General features: G+C 41.4%; 1 protein-coding gene across 1 annotated transcript in view; it reads left to right on the forward strand.

The window, feature by feature from the left end:
• The window catches only part of DGKG (diacylglycerol kinase gamma), a 250,772-nt gene that overhangs the window by 198,496 nt on the left and 34,762 nt on the right, over nucleotides 1–17,514 (forward strand). Inside the window, 1 exon segment of the mRNA XM_044675638.1 lies at nucleotides 9,833–10,028. Coding sequence (XP_044531573.1) covers nucleotides 9,833–10,028 — 196 coding nt within the window.

Consider the following 17,514-nt stretch of genomic DNA (forward strand, 5'->3'; position numbering starts at 1 on the left):
CCCTGGTCACTTCCGGTTCCAAGCCTAGGAATCTGGAACCCAGAAATCGCCGCACAATTCCTTCATTTCCACATACTTCCTCAAATCTATGGCTTGTTCATGGAGTGAGCTGGGATGCCTTCTTTGGGGGTCGTGAGCATATCAAAGGGGGCTCTCCTCATCACTGTCAACAGAAACAGCTTAGCACTCTGCCATCTCTCCCCCAATGGAAGCCTTCAGCGTTAAGGGATCCACATTGCCCCAGGAACCGCCAAGCATAGACGGGATGCCTGGTATCCTCTTAGTCGATTCTGCTCCCAATTCCCCAGTGGGTCTTGGGCATCACTGAATTATTCCACAGTTTCCAGAGCCCTGAGTCTGGCCAGACAGCGGCTTCCATGCCCACATGAATTGTTGCTAAGATCTTTGAAAGTGGAGGAGAGTCCAGGCTTACTGATCCAGAGCCAGGAAATGCCAGGCCTCTCCCACATCTTTCCCACACTTGAGTGAGGGGGCACATGTGCACAGGGGGAGCGTCGGTCCCTCTTCTGTGAGATCATTGGAAGGGGCTGTGTAGTGAAGCAACCAAGACAGACTCCTAGGCTCTCTTACACCAGAAGTTTAGGCTGAGAGCTCAAAGGGACCCTCAAAGCTGTCTGGTCCAACCCTACCCTCATCATTGTATAGGTGGGGAAACTGAGGCACAGAACTCTTAAGCAAATTACCTAGGATCATACAGCTAATCAATGGCAAAGGAGGATCATCGTATGAGAGATTTAGCTACAGAAGTGATTAGAGACTGTCAAATCCAACCTCATTTTACAGATGAAGAAACCAAAGCCTAGAAGGTCAAAGCAATCTACCAGGGTTATGTAGTGAGTGTCCAAGGCAGGATTAGAAATCAAGCTATCCTAACTCAAATCCACCTCTATCCACTCCACTCCCTGCCTCTGAACTTCCTCTCTGGCAGTCGTCTTGGAGACAGGCAACTCCTTCTCTCTAAATGAAAAGTTTCCCTTTTTCAACATGAGCTGCCCAGACGTCCCCTGAGGTATATTTACTCTTCCTCCTGAGCAAAGAAGGGTTAGCCTGCCAGGACTTTAAATTGGGGAGGGAGAATAGGGGAAAAGGGAAGATGTCATAGCTTTGCCCTTCATCCAGCTCCAAGGCAAGAGCCAAGAATATGGAGAAACAGCAGTTTTGTTTTGGAGCTCCTCTCCCTTGGAAATGAATGGAATCCCCCCCACCTTGGAAACTAATGGAGCCCCCCTTTAGAAATGAATGGAACCCCCCTTTTTTCTTCCCCCCAATCAGCACAGTGTTCTGGGTCCAACCTCCTGGCAACACCCCTGCCAGCTGTCCTCTTTCAAAGGCACCATTGAGCTGCCCTGGCTCTGGCATAGAAAATGGTAAAAGAGGAAAAAACATACTCTCTCCATTGGAAGCTCTGCCTCAGGACACATGTAGGGGCCATATATGCCACATTCCTGGGATCCTCAGACACAAGCTAGAATTCCACTTATCTAAACCCCATTCCAAATGTCATTGCCCCTCAGTGGCACAAAATCAATAGGACAAAGGGGCGGAATGAGCCTAAGCCAGGAGTCAGGTAGAATCCCTATTTAAAAAAAAATTCTAAATTCAGCATGATATAGATATTTGGATTTAGGCATTTTCTATATGGATTTTTGTATACAAATATTTTTTAATCATTGTGATTGTTCAGTTGTTTCAGTCATGTCCAATTCTTTGTGACCTTTTTTTGGAGTTTTCTTGGTAGAGATAGTAGAGTGGTTTGTGATTTCCTTCTCCAGCTCATTTTCCAGATGAGGAACTGAGGCAAAAAGGGTTAAGTGACTCACCCAGGGTCACACAGCTAGTATGTGAGGCTAGATTTGAACTCACAAAGATGAGTTTTTCCAGACTTGAGGCTCAGGATTCTATCTACTGCATCATGTAGCTGCTATATATGTGTTTTACACACACACACACACACACACACACACACACACACACACCCCAAACCCTCAACATTCCCAAGTGATTCAAATCAGGTTAAAAATGTAATTTCGTAAAGTAAATAAAAATACAATAAAAGATGGATGCTAATTTGCACTTTTCTGAGTCAATAGACAGTCAGCAGGGATCTGATTCTATCTGCATGTCAAACTGGTAGAGTGGATCCAGTCAACTTCTGAGTCAGAAAGACTTGGGTAAGTTGTCCTGCCTCTCTGGACCACAAAAGATTGACTTAACCTCTTAATGTCCCATGCCCCCCTGTAATGCAAGAGCTCTTAATCTAGGGTCCATGAAGTTAGAACTTTTTAAAAATATTTTTATCACCAAATTTCAATAGAAGTGGTTTCCTCTGTGTTTTATACATTTTAAAATTATTCAAACACTTGAAACCATCCCCCCCAACGCCTTCGCCTTGTCTTATGGCTAAATAGCCTCAGCTTCTTGGACCTATTCTCATAGGAAATGGTTTTCACATCCACCATCACCCCTGGACATCCACCTTCCTCTGGACCATCTCCACTTTGGCAGTATCACTGAAGGGACTATCTAGAACTGAACACAGTTCAAAGTCTCCATCATTCTTTGATTCTAATTCATTGGAACCAAATGGAACCTACAATGTATCTTTTCCACTTCAATTCTTGATAAACTTCAGAGATGAAGGAAAGAAGGAAGGGAGGGAGGAAGGAAGGGAGAAAGGAAGGAAGAAGGGAGGAAGACACTAGTACAATATTAGTATTACAAATGAAACAAAGTCATCCTTGGAGAATTTACGGATGGAAGAGGGTCAACAAACAGATGATCTGCAAATGATCTGCAAATATTTTTTATGATAAATCATTTTCACCATCAGAGATTATAAAGAAGCCAATAGATTCACACATCATAGCCAGTCCTAGATGTAGGTAAATAAGGAACTGAAGAAAAATTGTTCTGGAGATTCAAAGACAAAAAGAACATTTCCTATTCTCAAAGTGCTTATAGTTCACTGGGGATGTAAATTATTCAAAATTTAACCAGTGCGAAGATGAAGACACCCACTAGGGTTGTCCCTGACTGTCTGGATATCTCCACAGGTTAATAAATGATTCATTTCAATTCGAATAAATTATCCCATTGCCATTCAAGGTTATAATGACTAAATTTATTTCCTTCTTCAAATTGCTATATGACTTGAAAAAAATAACTCCATGTTGCTTCAATCAATTTTGCTTGAAATAATTTGGTCTCAGCCATCTTATACAGATACACCCCAATCCCCACTCTACCATCTATCCTAAGCCCATAATTCTTGATTCAATTTATATTGTAAATTTTTTTATATTCTTCTTTTGCCCAACCCAGTTAAGTATATAATTCTCCCCAAAAATAGGGGAGAATCCCCAAATTTGGGGAGAATATAGATTCTCCTCAAATCCTTCTTTCTCACAGGTATAAAATGCCTTAATCTATAGAGTCTTATTCCCAGAACAAGGTTCTATTAGATGTTAATATATTAATATGATATTATTATCACCATTATTATTATTTTGTTTTTTACCTCATTTTTTTCTGGCTTGCCAAGCTTTCTATGAATGTATCACTGAGTTCTGTTTTCAATGCCAATGGCTTTAGTTTCTAGAGATCTCAGATGTTAATCAAATTTTACCATCTTGGGGCAGCAAGGGAGCTCAGTGGATAGAAAGCCAGGCCTAGAGATGGAGGTCCTGAGTCCACATTTGACCTCAGATACTTCCTAGCTATTTTCCCCTGGTCCACTTAACCCCAGTTGCCTAGCCCTTACCACTCTTCCACCTTGGAAACAATGCTTAGTATTGATTCTGAAACAGCAAGTAAAGGTTGTTGTGTTGTGTTGTGTTCTGTTTTATTTCATCATCTTTTAGTTGTTGTTTTTTTATTCCAAATATGCCAATCTATTTTCAGTATCCACTGCTTTAGGAAGATTCCTGTAATTTGTTTTAAACAATTGATTCCATTGTCTTTCTAATTTCTTCTTTGAGAGTGCTGTTTTTTTATTAATTTCCTTATTTTTTCCTTTAATTCTTTAATTCATTATATAAGGAGCTGATAGTTGGATCAGTAGATAGAGAGCCAGGGTTGGAGACAGGAGATTCTAGGTTCAAATGTGGCCTTAATCTCTTCCTAGCTCTATGCTCCTGATCAAATCACTTAATTCCAATTGTCTAGCCTTTACCACTCTTCTGCCTTGAAACCAATGCTCAGTACATTCTAAGAAATTCTAAGACGAAAGGTAAGTGTTTCAAAGAAAAAAAAATCAGCATCTAAATCACACTTATTCCAAGTTAATTTCTGTAGACACAGATCATGTTGTCTTTCTAAATGTTGGTTTTGCCAAGATTGTTTTTAACCTATAAAATGTATTCATTGTATTCTGAGCTGCCCCTTCTAGAGCATATGATTAAAAGGATGGTTTATAAGTCCTTAGAAAGGAAAGCAGTGATCACGAAGTCCTTGCATGGCTTGATCAAGAACAGGTCATTTTCAGCCAATCTTATTTCCTATTATTAGTTACTAGACCCCTAGATCAGGAAAATACTATAAACATCTATTCAAATTTCAGCAAAGCATTTGACAAAGTTTCTCATCATACTGTAATGGACAAAATGGAGAGTGTGCAAGACATGAGAGTAAAGCTTTTAGAAGTAGCTGAATTGGGGCAACTAGATGGCACAGTGGATAGAGCACCAAGCCTGGAGTCGGGGAGACCTGGGTTCAAATATGACCTCAGACACTTCCTAGCTGTGTGTGTGGGTCAGTCATTTCTTTCTTTAGCCCTTGCCTTTCTGTTTTAGGGTTGTTACTAAGAAAGAAAGTAAGGATTTTTTTTAAGTGACTGGGTACGTCTTTAGATCCACTAGGTTTGTAGTCCAAAGAGATTTTTTTTAAATGGGAAAGATTTGAACAAAAATATTCATAGCTGCACTTTTTGTGATGGCAAAAAATTGGAAACTGAGGGAGTGTCCCTCGATTGGAGAATGGCTGAACAAATTATGGTTTTTGATGGTGATGGAAATACTATTGAGCAATTTCTATAAAAACTGAAAAGACCTCCACGAACTGATGTGGAGTGAAATGAGCAGAACCAGGAGAACATTATACACAGAGACTGATACACTGTGGCATGATCAAATGTAATCAATGTTGCTAATAATAGCAATGCAAAGATCAAGAACAATCCTGAAGGACTTAGGAGAAAGATCACTCTCTACCTCTGAAGAAAGAACTGTGGGAGTAGAAACTCAGAAGGAAAACATATGATTTACCTCTTGTTTATTTGGATATAAGATTAGGGGTTTGGGTTTTTTAAAATTACTCTTTTTAATTTAATTTAGTTTAGTTTAATTTATCTATTTTTATTATATTATACAGAGAGATTATATTAAAATAATGTAATTAATTTAAATTAATTTAATTTAAAAGATTACAAAAATGAATAATATAGAAAAAATATCAAGCAATAATACATGTATAACCCAGAGGAATTGCTTATCAACTCTGGAAGAGGGGATGGAGACAATAAGAATTATGTAACCATGGAAAAAAAATTTTTTAATTTAAAAATATAATGGCTGGTTTTAAAAGATTACTCTTTTTAATTTAATTATATTATATTTTATTTTATTTTTATCCATTTTTATTATATTTATATAGAGGTTATATTAATAAAATACTTTAATTAATTTAAAAGGTTACAAAAATGAATAATATGGAAAAAGTATCAAGTGATAATACATGTATAATCTAGTGGAATTGTTAATCAACACCAGGTGGGGAGGAAAAAGTGTAGAAAGACAATAAGAATTATTATCCATGGAAAATTTTTTAAATTTTTTTAATTTAAAAAGGAAGTGGCTGGATGCAGGTAGGTAGCTTAGGGGATGGAGAACCAGGCTCTGGGTTCAAATCTGGCCTCAGACACTTCTTAGCTGTGTGACCCTGGGCAAGTCACCTAGCCCTCATTGCTCAGCCCTTACCATTCTTCTGCCTTGGAACCAATATTTAGTATTGATTCTAAGATAGAAGGTAAAGGTTTTTAAAAACAAAAAAAGTAAGTGTAATGTGTCTTTTGGAAAACATCATATTTTCTATTTGGCTGTTGGGAATTTTAAACATATTTTAAGCTGTTTGTATACTCTGCTTGTATGTCCTACTCTATCACCTATAGGAATTATCACATATTCACAATCCATCAACATTAAAATAATTATTTGGCGCTTCACCAAAAAAAAAAAAACGAATTTGCAGATAATATGGAAGTGGGAAGGATAGCTAACCCACTGGAAGATAGATGCAGGATCCCAAAATATCTTGACAGGTTAGAATGATGGGCTGAATCTAACAAGATGAATTTAATAAGGATAAATATTCTACCCAAGGGTTTCTGGAGAGAGCTAGGAGAGAAGTCAGATTGCTGAACCGTCTTGGGGCAAAAGATCAGACAGCAGAAATCATTTCCTGACCAAAAAGAAGGCTAAATACCGAAATAGGTCATCCCAGAAAGTTGTAGAATCTCTTTCTCTGGAGACCTTTAAAAATGGGATAGTTGGAGAAAGATGTCCCAAAGGAGTTCAGAACAGCCATCTTTTTCAGGTCATCAACAGCAGAGAATTGGAGAAAATGTGTACTGGTGTGCCATGAGCCACAGAAAGGTCCTGGGTTCCCTCCAGGCCACCCTCCACAACTGTCACCATCTCCCACCCTCCATGGCGGGTAGGAAATGGCAAGAAGAAACCCCTGATGGAAATGATTTTATCATTCTTCCTGGTTCGATAGATTTCTTCTTCTTCTTCTTCTTCTTCTTCTTCTTCTTCTTCTTCTTCTTCCTCTTCCTCTTCCTCTTCCTCTTCCTCTTCCTCTTCCTCTTCCTCTTCCTCTTCCTCTTCCTCTTCTTCTTCTTCTTCTTCTTCTTCTTCTTCATTTAATTCTGGTCAGCAAACGCTTTTGTCTTTGGATCCCCAAAGCTGGCGTTTAATAGTTACTTAAGTGTTGATGAGCTATCGATCGCCGCATACGAAGAATGCCAATTGAAGGATAGAATATGAAACTTCCGTGATCTGGTCATGGCCAGTCCGAGGGAGGAGTGGAGTGTAATAAAATCTCCCTGCTTGTTCCCCATCTGAACTTTTCTTTTCTATGTCCTTTGGGCTATTTGCTTGCCGATCTCTAGAACGACAGACCTTTCAAGGTGAAGGGAACCTTGGAGCTCCAGAGAGAGGGACCAGAGGCCATTCCCAGACCCTGCCCAAGCCTTCTGAGCATGCACTGGCCTTTCACAGCCATTTGCTCTGGCCCCTCTCGTCCTGGATCCTGGTTACCTATACACCAACCAAGCCCACAACAAAACAAACCCTTTATCCTTGGCAGGGAGGAACGAAAGCAGAACAGGAGGAGCTGTCCTTGTAACGGAGATGAATGCTGAGTGCCCCAGACAGCTGCCTGCTTGCCCACCGAGTGTGTGCAGGGGGAGGCAGAGCTCTCTGGGCCTCCTCATAGCACACATTCCTGAGCTGTTCCGGGCTTGGGAAGGGAGCCAGCCTCCATCCCCTCCCCTGCGCCCTCCCTCCACATGCTGCCGCCTCAAGCCTGGGCCCCAGGATGGGGCAGGGAGAACTAGGTGATGTAATGGAACAAGGAAGAATTGAGTTCAGGAAAACACCAGGGAGCCGTCCCCTTGCTCTCCCTTGCTCCTGCAGGCCCTGCTCCCGCCTCCATTCTCTTCCCTCACATGCAGTCAGCAGAGAACAGGGTTTTCCTAAGGCTTGAAACACACTCAGATGCTGGAGAAAATTCAAGTGGCTGCAAATCGCAGAGGAGCCTGGATCTGGGCTGGCTTGGGAATGGTGGCAGCTCCATACTTTGGCAAATGGCACTGAGAGGGATCCAGCACAAGATTCCTCTTAACTCTTTTCTTTGCACAGGGAAAAGCCTTTAATTAACCCTTGATCATTCATCCATCCTTCTTCCCCTCTTGGTGCTAATGAAGGTCTCATGGCACTATGAATAAATGGCAAGGAGACCTCAGACACTACTAATCATGTGGCCCTAGGCAAGTCGCTTAACTCGCCTGTGCCTCAGTTTCCTCATTTATGACATAAAGGATCCAACCTTTAAGATTCCTGCCAGCTCGGAACCTATGGTCCTCAGATCCTATGATTATGTCTTGTGCTGTCTTTAACCCTTAATGCGCCTTCTCTCCTTCCCTTCCCCAAATCCATCTTTTGGATCTCTCAGCATCCTGGCAATTGGTTCCTACTCATCACTGATCTCCACTAGATATCCTTGGTTGAATCTGTCACTCTTCCTCTTTTTCGTTCTCTTGGGTGCCCTTTATTCTCCTTCTGTCAGCATTTCCGGGATGGTGACATTAAGAGTCCCAGAGGGGCTGACGGCTCCAATGTGACGATGAAAAGTCTGTTATTAAAATCCTGGCAGATCTAGGGGCAGCTGGGTAGCTCAGTGGATGGAGAGTCAGGCCTAGAGACGGGAGGTCCTGGGTTCAAATCTGGCCTCAGACACTTCCCAACTGTGTGACCCTGAGCAAGTCACTTGACCCCCATTGCCCACCCTTACCACTCTTCCACCAAGGAGCCAATACACAGAAGTTAAGGGTTTAAAAAATAAAAAAATAAAAAAAAATCCTGACAGATCTTTTCCAATTTCCCTCTGTTTGCTCTCCTTCCATTTTCATTCTTGAATGCCCTCGGCTGGGCAATAAACATTTGTTCATCACCTACTGTGTGCCGGCCATTGGGTAGATCTCCTGCCAAAGTGTCTTGCTCTTTCTCTATTTCTCTCTGCTATAGGAAACAAGACTGCTTGTTCCATCATCATTCTTCCTAAAAGGTTATGAATGAGTTTATATTCTTTTTTTTATAATTTTTTTTTATTTTAAACCCTTAACTTCTGTGTATTGACTTATAGGTGGAAGAGTGGTAAGGGTGGGCAATGGGGGTCAAGTGACTTGCCCAGGGTCACACAGCTGGGAAGTGTCTGAGGCAGGATTTGAACCTAGGACCTCCCGTCTCTAGGCCTGGCTCTCAATCAACTGAGCTACCCAGCTGCCCCCGAGTTTATATTCTTTAAAAAAAACAGTTTGTCAAATTGAAATTTGAACTGAAGAATGACATGATATCAACACGGGAAGCAGCCTGGGACAGATCAGTCTTTTCATTTTACAGATGAGGAAGCTGAAGTGGAGAAGGGAAGTGACTTGCCCAAGGTCAGACAGGTAGTAAGTGGCTGAGCTGAGATTAGAACTTCCATCTTGTACTCCAAGGGCAGCCTGTGTGTGCCACAATTATCCTATATTTTCTATATCCTATAATGTCAAGAGAGCACATGTTAATGACTTTTTTTTTAAAACCTTTGCTTTTTGTCTTAAAATCAATACTAAAGAAGAATAATAAGGCTAGGCAATGAGGGATAAGTGACTTGCCCAGGGTCACTCGACTCATAAATGTTTAGGGCTGAATTTAAACTCATGAAGAAGAGTCTTCCTGACTTCAGGAGCTCTATCCATTTGTCCCACCTAGCCACCTCCATCATGTGGCTAGTAACTGTCAGAATTTGGGGGGGGGCGGTAACTGAGGTCTCTTGACTCCTAGGTTAGTGTTCCTTATGGCATAGCATGGCATTGCCTCAGTCAACATGGCCATGAGTCTCTGAAAATTTGTCTGAATCCCCAGGGCCCACCTTCCACGTCTGAGTGACTGTGCATGAATGCACGCAACACGATCTCCTAATCCATACATGTCTTTAATCCTGAATGTCCCAAAGCAGCCTCCCCTTGACTATCGGTCTGCCTGCCCCACAGTGCGACGGCATTCACCTGAACCTCGCTGACACCCTCCTGGAGAGCATTGCCATCCTCAATATTCCCAGCATCTATGGAGGAAGCAACATCTGGGGAGAGAACAAGAACAAATCATCCCTCTCTGGGAATCAGCATCCATTGACTACCCAGAGAAGGACAATCATTGACCGTAAGAGGCTGAAAAACTGCATCCAAGGTAAGATAACCTTCGAATAACCCTCCTTATTGACTAATGGCAACTCGAGGGGATGTCGGCCTGGTATTGGCATTGGAAGGCCCCTCAGCAGTCACTTGGGCCAAGGGATAGGGAAAGGAACTGGACCACTGATTTCATGGCTAGGGAGAATTTTCAGATAGCAGAGAAACTCCCTCTATCAGTATAAATTGACACCTTCTTCAAACAGAGTTGCTAGGAGCATTGGTTGACTTGCCCAGAGTCACACAGCCAGCCAGTATATGTCAGAGGTGAAACTCAAAACTGGGTCTCCCGACCCGTGAATCCAACTCTCTTGCTAGGCAGTCATGTCACCTCTTGAATTTTTCTTTTTTTTTTTTTAAACCCTTGTACTTTCGGTGTATTGGCTCATAGGTGGAAGAGTGGTAAGGGTGGGCAATGGGGGTCAAGTGACTTGCCCAGGGTCACACAGCTGGGAAGTGGCTGAGGCCGGGTTTGAACCTAGGACCTCCTGTCTCTAGGCCTGACTCTCACTCCACTGAGCTACCCAGCTGCCCCCCTCTTGAATTTCTTAATGGGCTTCATTCATTAAAAAAATATACAATAGGCAAAAGATGGGAGGGGCCAATCCCACTGCTATCTGCACAGGTTAGGCCACATCAAGACCATTGCAAGGAGCACATTTAGGAAGGCTACTTGCAAGGAGAGGCAGTGCAGTATCTCAGATGGAGACTTGGTCTCAAAGTCAGAAAGCCTTGGTTTCAAATGCCATGTCTGGTAGCCTGGTTGTGGGACCCAAAACCAACAAGAATCTGGAACATATCCAGACCCTGAAGAGAGATGGAGGCCGTGCCCTAGAAGGAACAACTGAAGGCACCAGGTATGCCTAGCCTTGAGAAGAGAAGACATAAAAACAGGACAGTTTTCTTTGAATAAATGAATGAAAAAAAGAATGTATTGAGCACATATTTAAGTATTTGAAGGGCTATTCTGTGAAAGAGGCTTAGACTTGCTCTTGCTGGACCCAGAGGACAGAATTAGGAATAATGGGGACAAAGTCATAGAGTCAGATTTTGACTCAACGTAAGGCAAAAACCTCCCAGTGTTCATCTTGGGAAGTGACAGGAGCCTCAGGTCATATAGAGAGCAGGAAGGGACCTCAAAGATCATTTAGTCCAGTTCCATCAAAGGTGAATTTGAGCCTATCAGTCCCACCCCAAACCTCAAGTTGCCTCTTTTCAAGTTAAATGTCCCCAGTTTCTTCAACCATGTGTCCTACAGCATTCTCTCCAGTCCCCTCCCCATAGTGTTTGTTCATGTCTGACATACTCGAGTTTGTCAATATACTTCTCAAATATATATGTAAATATAAATATAGACATAGACATAGACACAGAGTCAGAGAGAGAGAGAGAGAGAGGAAGAGAGAAGAGAGAGACAGAGAAAAGGAGAAGGGGAGAGAGAGAAAAAAGAGGAAAAAGAGAAAGACAGAGAAATGAGAGAGGGAGAGAGAGAAAGAGATAGAGAGACAGAGACAAAGAGAGAGACAGAGGAAAGATGAAAAAGAGAGAGACAGAAACAGAGAGGTGAAGGGGAGAGGGAGAGAGAAAGAGACTGAGGGACAGAGACAGAGAGACTGGAAAAATCAACAATTGAGGGTACTCCTCTTTGGACAATGAAAGTCATTGAGGAAGTAGGGGTTCTGGTCAGTTTCTGATCAAGTCAACTTCCCTTTTTCCATGGAGCTTCTGACTACCTCTTCAGGAGATGACTGACCTAAGATGGCACCAAATACAATCTGCCCTCCCAGTTATATACGGGAAACTTCAAGTCTATATTCCCCTCCCAGACCCCATCCCCAGATTCTGGGACTAGTGAATTCACTAACCATTCTTCCCCAGAGCCACCATATAGGGTAGTGCTTAGTTTCAGTGAACTTTTCCCCATAGCTCTAAAATTCTGTGATCTGAGAAAGACAAAAACAGACTGACTCTTCCCCCTGAAGAGAATAAGTGAGCAGAATTTCTTTAGTAGGCCCTTGATTCCAATGCTGGAGAACCTTAGACTATAGATACAAGATGATGACCCATTTGCCTTAACTCAAAAAGTGCCCCCACCATATAAAGTGCATGAGATCATTTCCTCACCCTGAAAGAAATTACCTCATTCGCTACAGGACATTCGTGTCCCTTTTCTCTTGGATGACACTATCTTTGAGACAGGCGGGTGATCTCTACCACCACAACCACAAAATGATGTAAAAGAATAATTTTTTAAATTAATGTAAAAATGGGTTCGCAAAATCTCCTGGTTCAACCTGAGGTGTTTATTTAATAGATCTGTCACATAGTTCCTAGGATAACTCTTATATGATGATTATTTTATTGTTCACTTATGACTGACTCTTCACAACCCCATTAAGGGAGTCTTCTTGGCAAAGATATTGCAGTGGTTTGACATTTCCTTCTCTGACTCATTTTCCAAGGCAAACAGTATGAACTGACTTGCCCAGGGTCACACAGCTAGGAAGTGTCTGAGGCCAGATTTGAACTCAGGAAAAAAAAAATGTCTTCCTAACTCCAGATCTGTGCTTTACACACTGTGCTGCCCAGTTGCCTATTTGTTGATTACAATTTACCTTAATTACTCATTAATTTTCCCAATGGGGAATGAGGGCCAGTCACTAGACCCATGGTGGGATAGCTCAGTGGATAGAATGGCAGGTCCTAAGACAGGAAGATGCATCTTCCTGACTTCAAATCCATCCTCAAACATTTACTAACTGTGTGGCCCTGGGCACTTAACTCCATTTGCCTCGGTTCCTTCATCTGTAAAATGAGCTGGAGAAGAAAATGACAAACTACCCCAGTATCCTTGCTAAGAAAACCCCAAATGGAGTCATAATGAGCTGGACATGAGTGAAAAATTATTGAATGAGAGATAATCTCATAAATCAAGGCAGCCAAGGAAAGGCTTCTTGCCGAAAGTGAGATTTTTGCTGAGACTTGAAAGAAGCCTGGAGGCAGAGGTGAAGAGGGAGAGAATTTCAAACATGGGGAACTGCCATAAAAAATACAGACTTAGGAGGCAGTGTCATATGGGAGGAACAGCAAGATCAGTGTCACTAGATAGAGGAATACAGAGAAAGCAGTAAGGTATAAGAAGACTAGAGAGATAGGAAGCGACCGCAAAGGGCTCTCTAAAGCCAAACAGGATTTTATACTTGATCTCAAAGGCAACAGGAGCCACTGGAGTTGGTTAAATGGGAGCAGAGGCCTACACTTTACAAAGATCAATTTGACAGCTGAGAAGATAAACCAGAGTCGGAATGAGGATCACACCAGAGACTCCCTCAGCCTCACTCAGTAATTCTGCATTTGCCCCATGGCTCTGAAGTAGGCCCCTAATTTTTAATCAATATACCCTCTCACTTGGTTACCCAATCAGCTCCCATGAACATAATTATCATCTCAGATGTGTATATCCAGTCCTAGTCACTTTCCTCTAAATTCCAGTCCCAGGTTACCAACTGCCAACTAGACCTTTTGATATACCCAAAACAGAATTTATTATATTCCAACATCCATTCTCCTTCCTAATCCCCCAGTTCCCAGCCCTATCCTGAAGTCCCCTCTTCCCTTCTGGACTCTACTATCTGGACTCTTTTCTCCAGCATAACCCCAGGGAGGTACTTTCTCCATCCTTCCCTCTTTCACCTACTTTTTGTGTGTTGCCCTCCCAACCCCATTAGAATGTAAGTTCATTCAAAATCATCTTTTCTTTGCTTATATTTTCATCCTTGGCCCTTGGCACAATAATAATAACTTAATAAATGTTTGTTGACTTGCACTAGAGTGTTGTCGAGAGAAGGAGGCATCTACCAGAGATATGACAAAGGTAGAGTCAACAATCCTTGACAATAGATTGGATATGGGAGGTGAGAGAGAGTGAAGAGTCATGGATGGCACCTAGGTCGGGAGTCACCTGGGTGACTGAGAGGATGCTGGGAAGTTTGGAAGAGGACATAGAGTAAGGGGAAAGAGACTGAGTTCAGGAGTGGACATGTTGAGTCTAAAATAATCCACTGAATATCCATTTTGAGATGTCCATTAGATGTGAAAATGGAGGTCAAAAGAGAGGTCAGAGTTGAATAAATAAGAATCAGTAGCATAGACATGATCATTGAATCCATAGGCACTGATGAAGTGACCAATCAAAATTATATAGAGAGATAACATAGGACAGAGATTTTTAGTGGACTCTGCCTGGACAAGGTACATAAATGTTAGCTATTGTCCTCTGCTTATCTCATTCTTCTCATCTTTTTTCTAGTGGAGTTCAAATAGAGATGGTCCTGGGGCAAGACATTATTCAGAGATTACTCTTTCATATTTAATGTTCCACTAATTATTGTGCAGGTAGATAAAATAACTGCTTATTTTTAACTGAATACAAGTACCAGGATACAGACTTTCCTGGCTCACTGAAAGCATCCTTGGAACAACTCTCATTCCAGATAGGATGACAGTGACAATATGTACTACATTCCAATCCCACGTGGTTTTAATTTCTTCTGCTACAACTCTATATTTTGGGAGTTCTTCATTCATGTAGTTTGGAGGATTAAGGATGGTGGTTCAAAAAATTGTTCTTAAACTTTATTCACTCTAAACTTTATTATTTTATTATTTAAATTAAATTTTCACATTAAACTTTATTAAAAATCATTCTTAAACTCACAAAAGGAAGGCCACACTGTAGAGAACAGAAGTTAACATCAAAAATGTATACATGTATAAAAATTATATTAAAAATATTTTTAGCCAATTAAAATGGCTACAATATTAGAGGAACCAACTTAGGATGTAGAAAGATTTTTACCCACAAATTATCCCATTGGATCCTCACAAGGTAGGTGCTATTATTATTCCCATTTTACACACAAAGAAACTGAGGCTGAGAAAAATGAAATGATTTGCCCATTTTACACACAAAGAAACTGAGGCTGAGGAAAATGAAATGATTTGCCCAAGTCACAGAGCTGGGAATAGTGACTGAGGCAAGATTTGAATTTAGGTCTCCTTAACTACAAGTTTGACATTCTCTCTATTATGGCACCCATTTCAATGGAGATATGGTATGGAGTGGATCAAATGCAAAATTGAGATGAAATACAAAATGCCTAATCACCAATATTACAGATTACTTTACATTCTAATAAATCTTAAGTAGCATCCTTCCCAAAAAGTGTAACAATATTTTGTTAAATTATCAAATCCTCTTCTGTTAATTTGTACTTGAGTTTTTCATGTTGAGCCTTTGTGTGTGTGTAGGAATAAATTACCTGTCCCATCCCTGAGTCATATCTGTACATTGCGTACCCTTTTGGTTCCCATCTTTTGGAGCATCCCTAGAGTTGTGAGCCTTTATCTAATATGCTCTACTGTATTTAAAATCATCCTGGGGTACTGATAAGGGCTTAGCAAGCAGAAAATTATGAGGAAAAGACACAACCTCCCCACTCACCAGAAGCCAAGCTTCCTAGGACTAAATCTGACCCAAACCAAACCTTGTCTGAACTTCATGCTAAGCCACTTTCATAGTCAACCATTCCAGCATCAGCTTCAACCAACCATTCCATCTGTGAATCAACTCCAACCTGATAAGACACAATGCCCATTTTGGAGTCCATTAGATTGCCTAAGAAGCACGGACATATCCATCTTAGGGTATTCATTTCTCTAATAATAGGAAAGAACAGACACAAAAGGGAGTAAAGGCAACCAAGAAATTCTGGTCCAAGCCTACTTCATTAAGTTCATACACCACAGGAAGAACATTGGTGGAGTCATTACAATAAAAAAGGACCACCATCCCACTACCCGTGATACTGCTATCTGGAGAGTCATTGCCAATAGGTCCCCAGTCAGATGACATCTCCTCTTTTTAAAAAGATTTGGTCTGTTTCAATAGCTCCTCCATCTAGTAACATTGAATGTGAGTCTCATGGTTGCAAATCATCCTTAGCTGGGAGCTAGCCCCCCCAACTCCCACACCATCAACCAGAAAACCAGGAAAGACCATAAGCAAAGTAAAAACAAATGCTTTGTACGCTCCTTTGTCTTGCCTTGCTTCCAAGTGACAAGTCCAACTTCACAAATGACAGTAGTGCAGTTTGACAAGGAGGGCACTTTTCATGGCTGATCTGGCCATCCCCCGTTGCTAGGTAATTCATTGTTTTTTGGAGTTTTTTTAAAACCCTTACTTTCTGTCTTAGAATTGAGACTAAATATTGGTTCCAAGGTAGAAAACCAGTAAAGGCTAGGCAAATGAGGTTAAATGATTTCCCAGGATCACTCAGGTAGGAGGTGTCTGAGGTTGAACCCAGGACCTCCTATCTCCACACCTAGCTCTCTATCCGTTGAGCTACCTAGCTGACTCTCTGTTCCCCATACCTAAAATGCACTTCTCTCCTCATCTCCACCTCCTAGAATCCTTCTCTTCCTTCAAGATGCTACATGAAGCCTTTCTGATCCTCTCTGGTCCCCTCCCTCTCAAACTACCTTGTTATTATTGTTTGCATGTATTCTCTATATAGTGGTTCCATATATACTTATATATGTGGTTCTCTAAAGTTCTTTCGGAGTAAGGCTTGCTTCATCTTCTATATTCTTCCCTCCGTCACCTGGCATGGTGCCTAGCAAATAGTAGGAAATTCATAAATGCTTGTTAATTGATGGATTTTTCTCATCTGGTTCTTTCAATGGCCTTACAAGGTAGAGAGAATAGATATTTTTATTTATTTTTATTTTATTGATTAATTATGAAAATTTCTCCATGGTTCCATGATTCATGTTCTTTGCCTCCCTTCCTCCCACCCCTCTCCCACAGCCAATGCGCAATTACACTGGGCTTTACGTAAACTGTGTTATTGATCAAGACCTATTTCCATATTAATGATATTTGCATTAGGGTGATCATTTAGAGTCTGAATCCCCAATCATATCCCCATCAACCCATGTGATCAAGCAGTTGTTTTTCTTCTATGTTTCTACTCCCACATTTCTTTCTCTGGATGTGGAGAGAGTTTCTTTCTCATAAGTCCCTCAGAAATGCTTTGGATCATTGCATTGCTACTAGTAGAGAAGTCCATTACAATCAATTGTGCCACAGTGTATCCATCTCTGTGTATAAGGTTCCCCTGGTTCTGCTCCTGAGAAGAGGTATTCTTATCTTCATCATCTGATTAAGGAAACTAAGGCTGATAAAGGTTACTCAACCTGCCCCAAACTCATACACCTAGGAAGTGGCAAGACCATAGCTTGAACTTGGAACCTCAGATTCCTAATCCAGCCTTCTTGCCACTACTCCCTAGCTGCCTCCTCCTTTTGTCTGGTTCTCATTTGTCCTCTGGGTTGGAAATGTTGAAGCTGTCTAACCCTCATCCAGGAGCACTGACTGGTCAGGCCAGACACCACACAAGTCTTCATTCCCTACATGTTTTTAG

This window comes from Gracilinanus agilis, chromosome 4, assembly GCF_016433145.1.
Source record: "Gracilinanus agilis isolate LMUSP501 chromosome 4, AgileGrace, whole genome shotgun sequence".
In the NCBI taxonomy this organism is placed as follows: Eukaryota; Metazoa; Chordata; class Mammalia; order Didelphimorphia; family Didelphidae; genus Gracilinanus; species Gracilinanus agilis.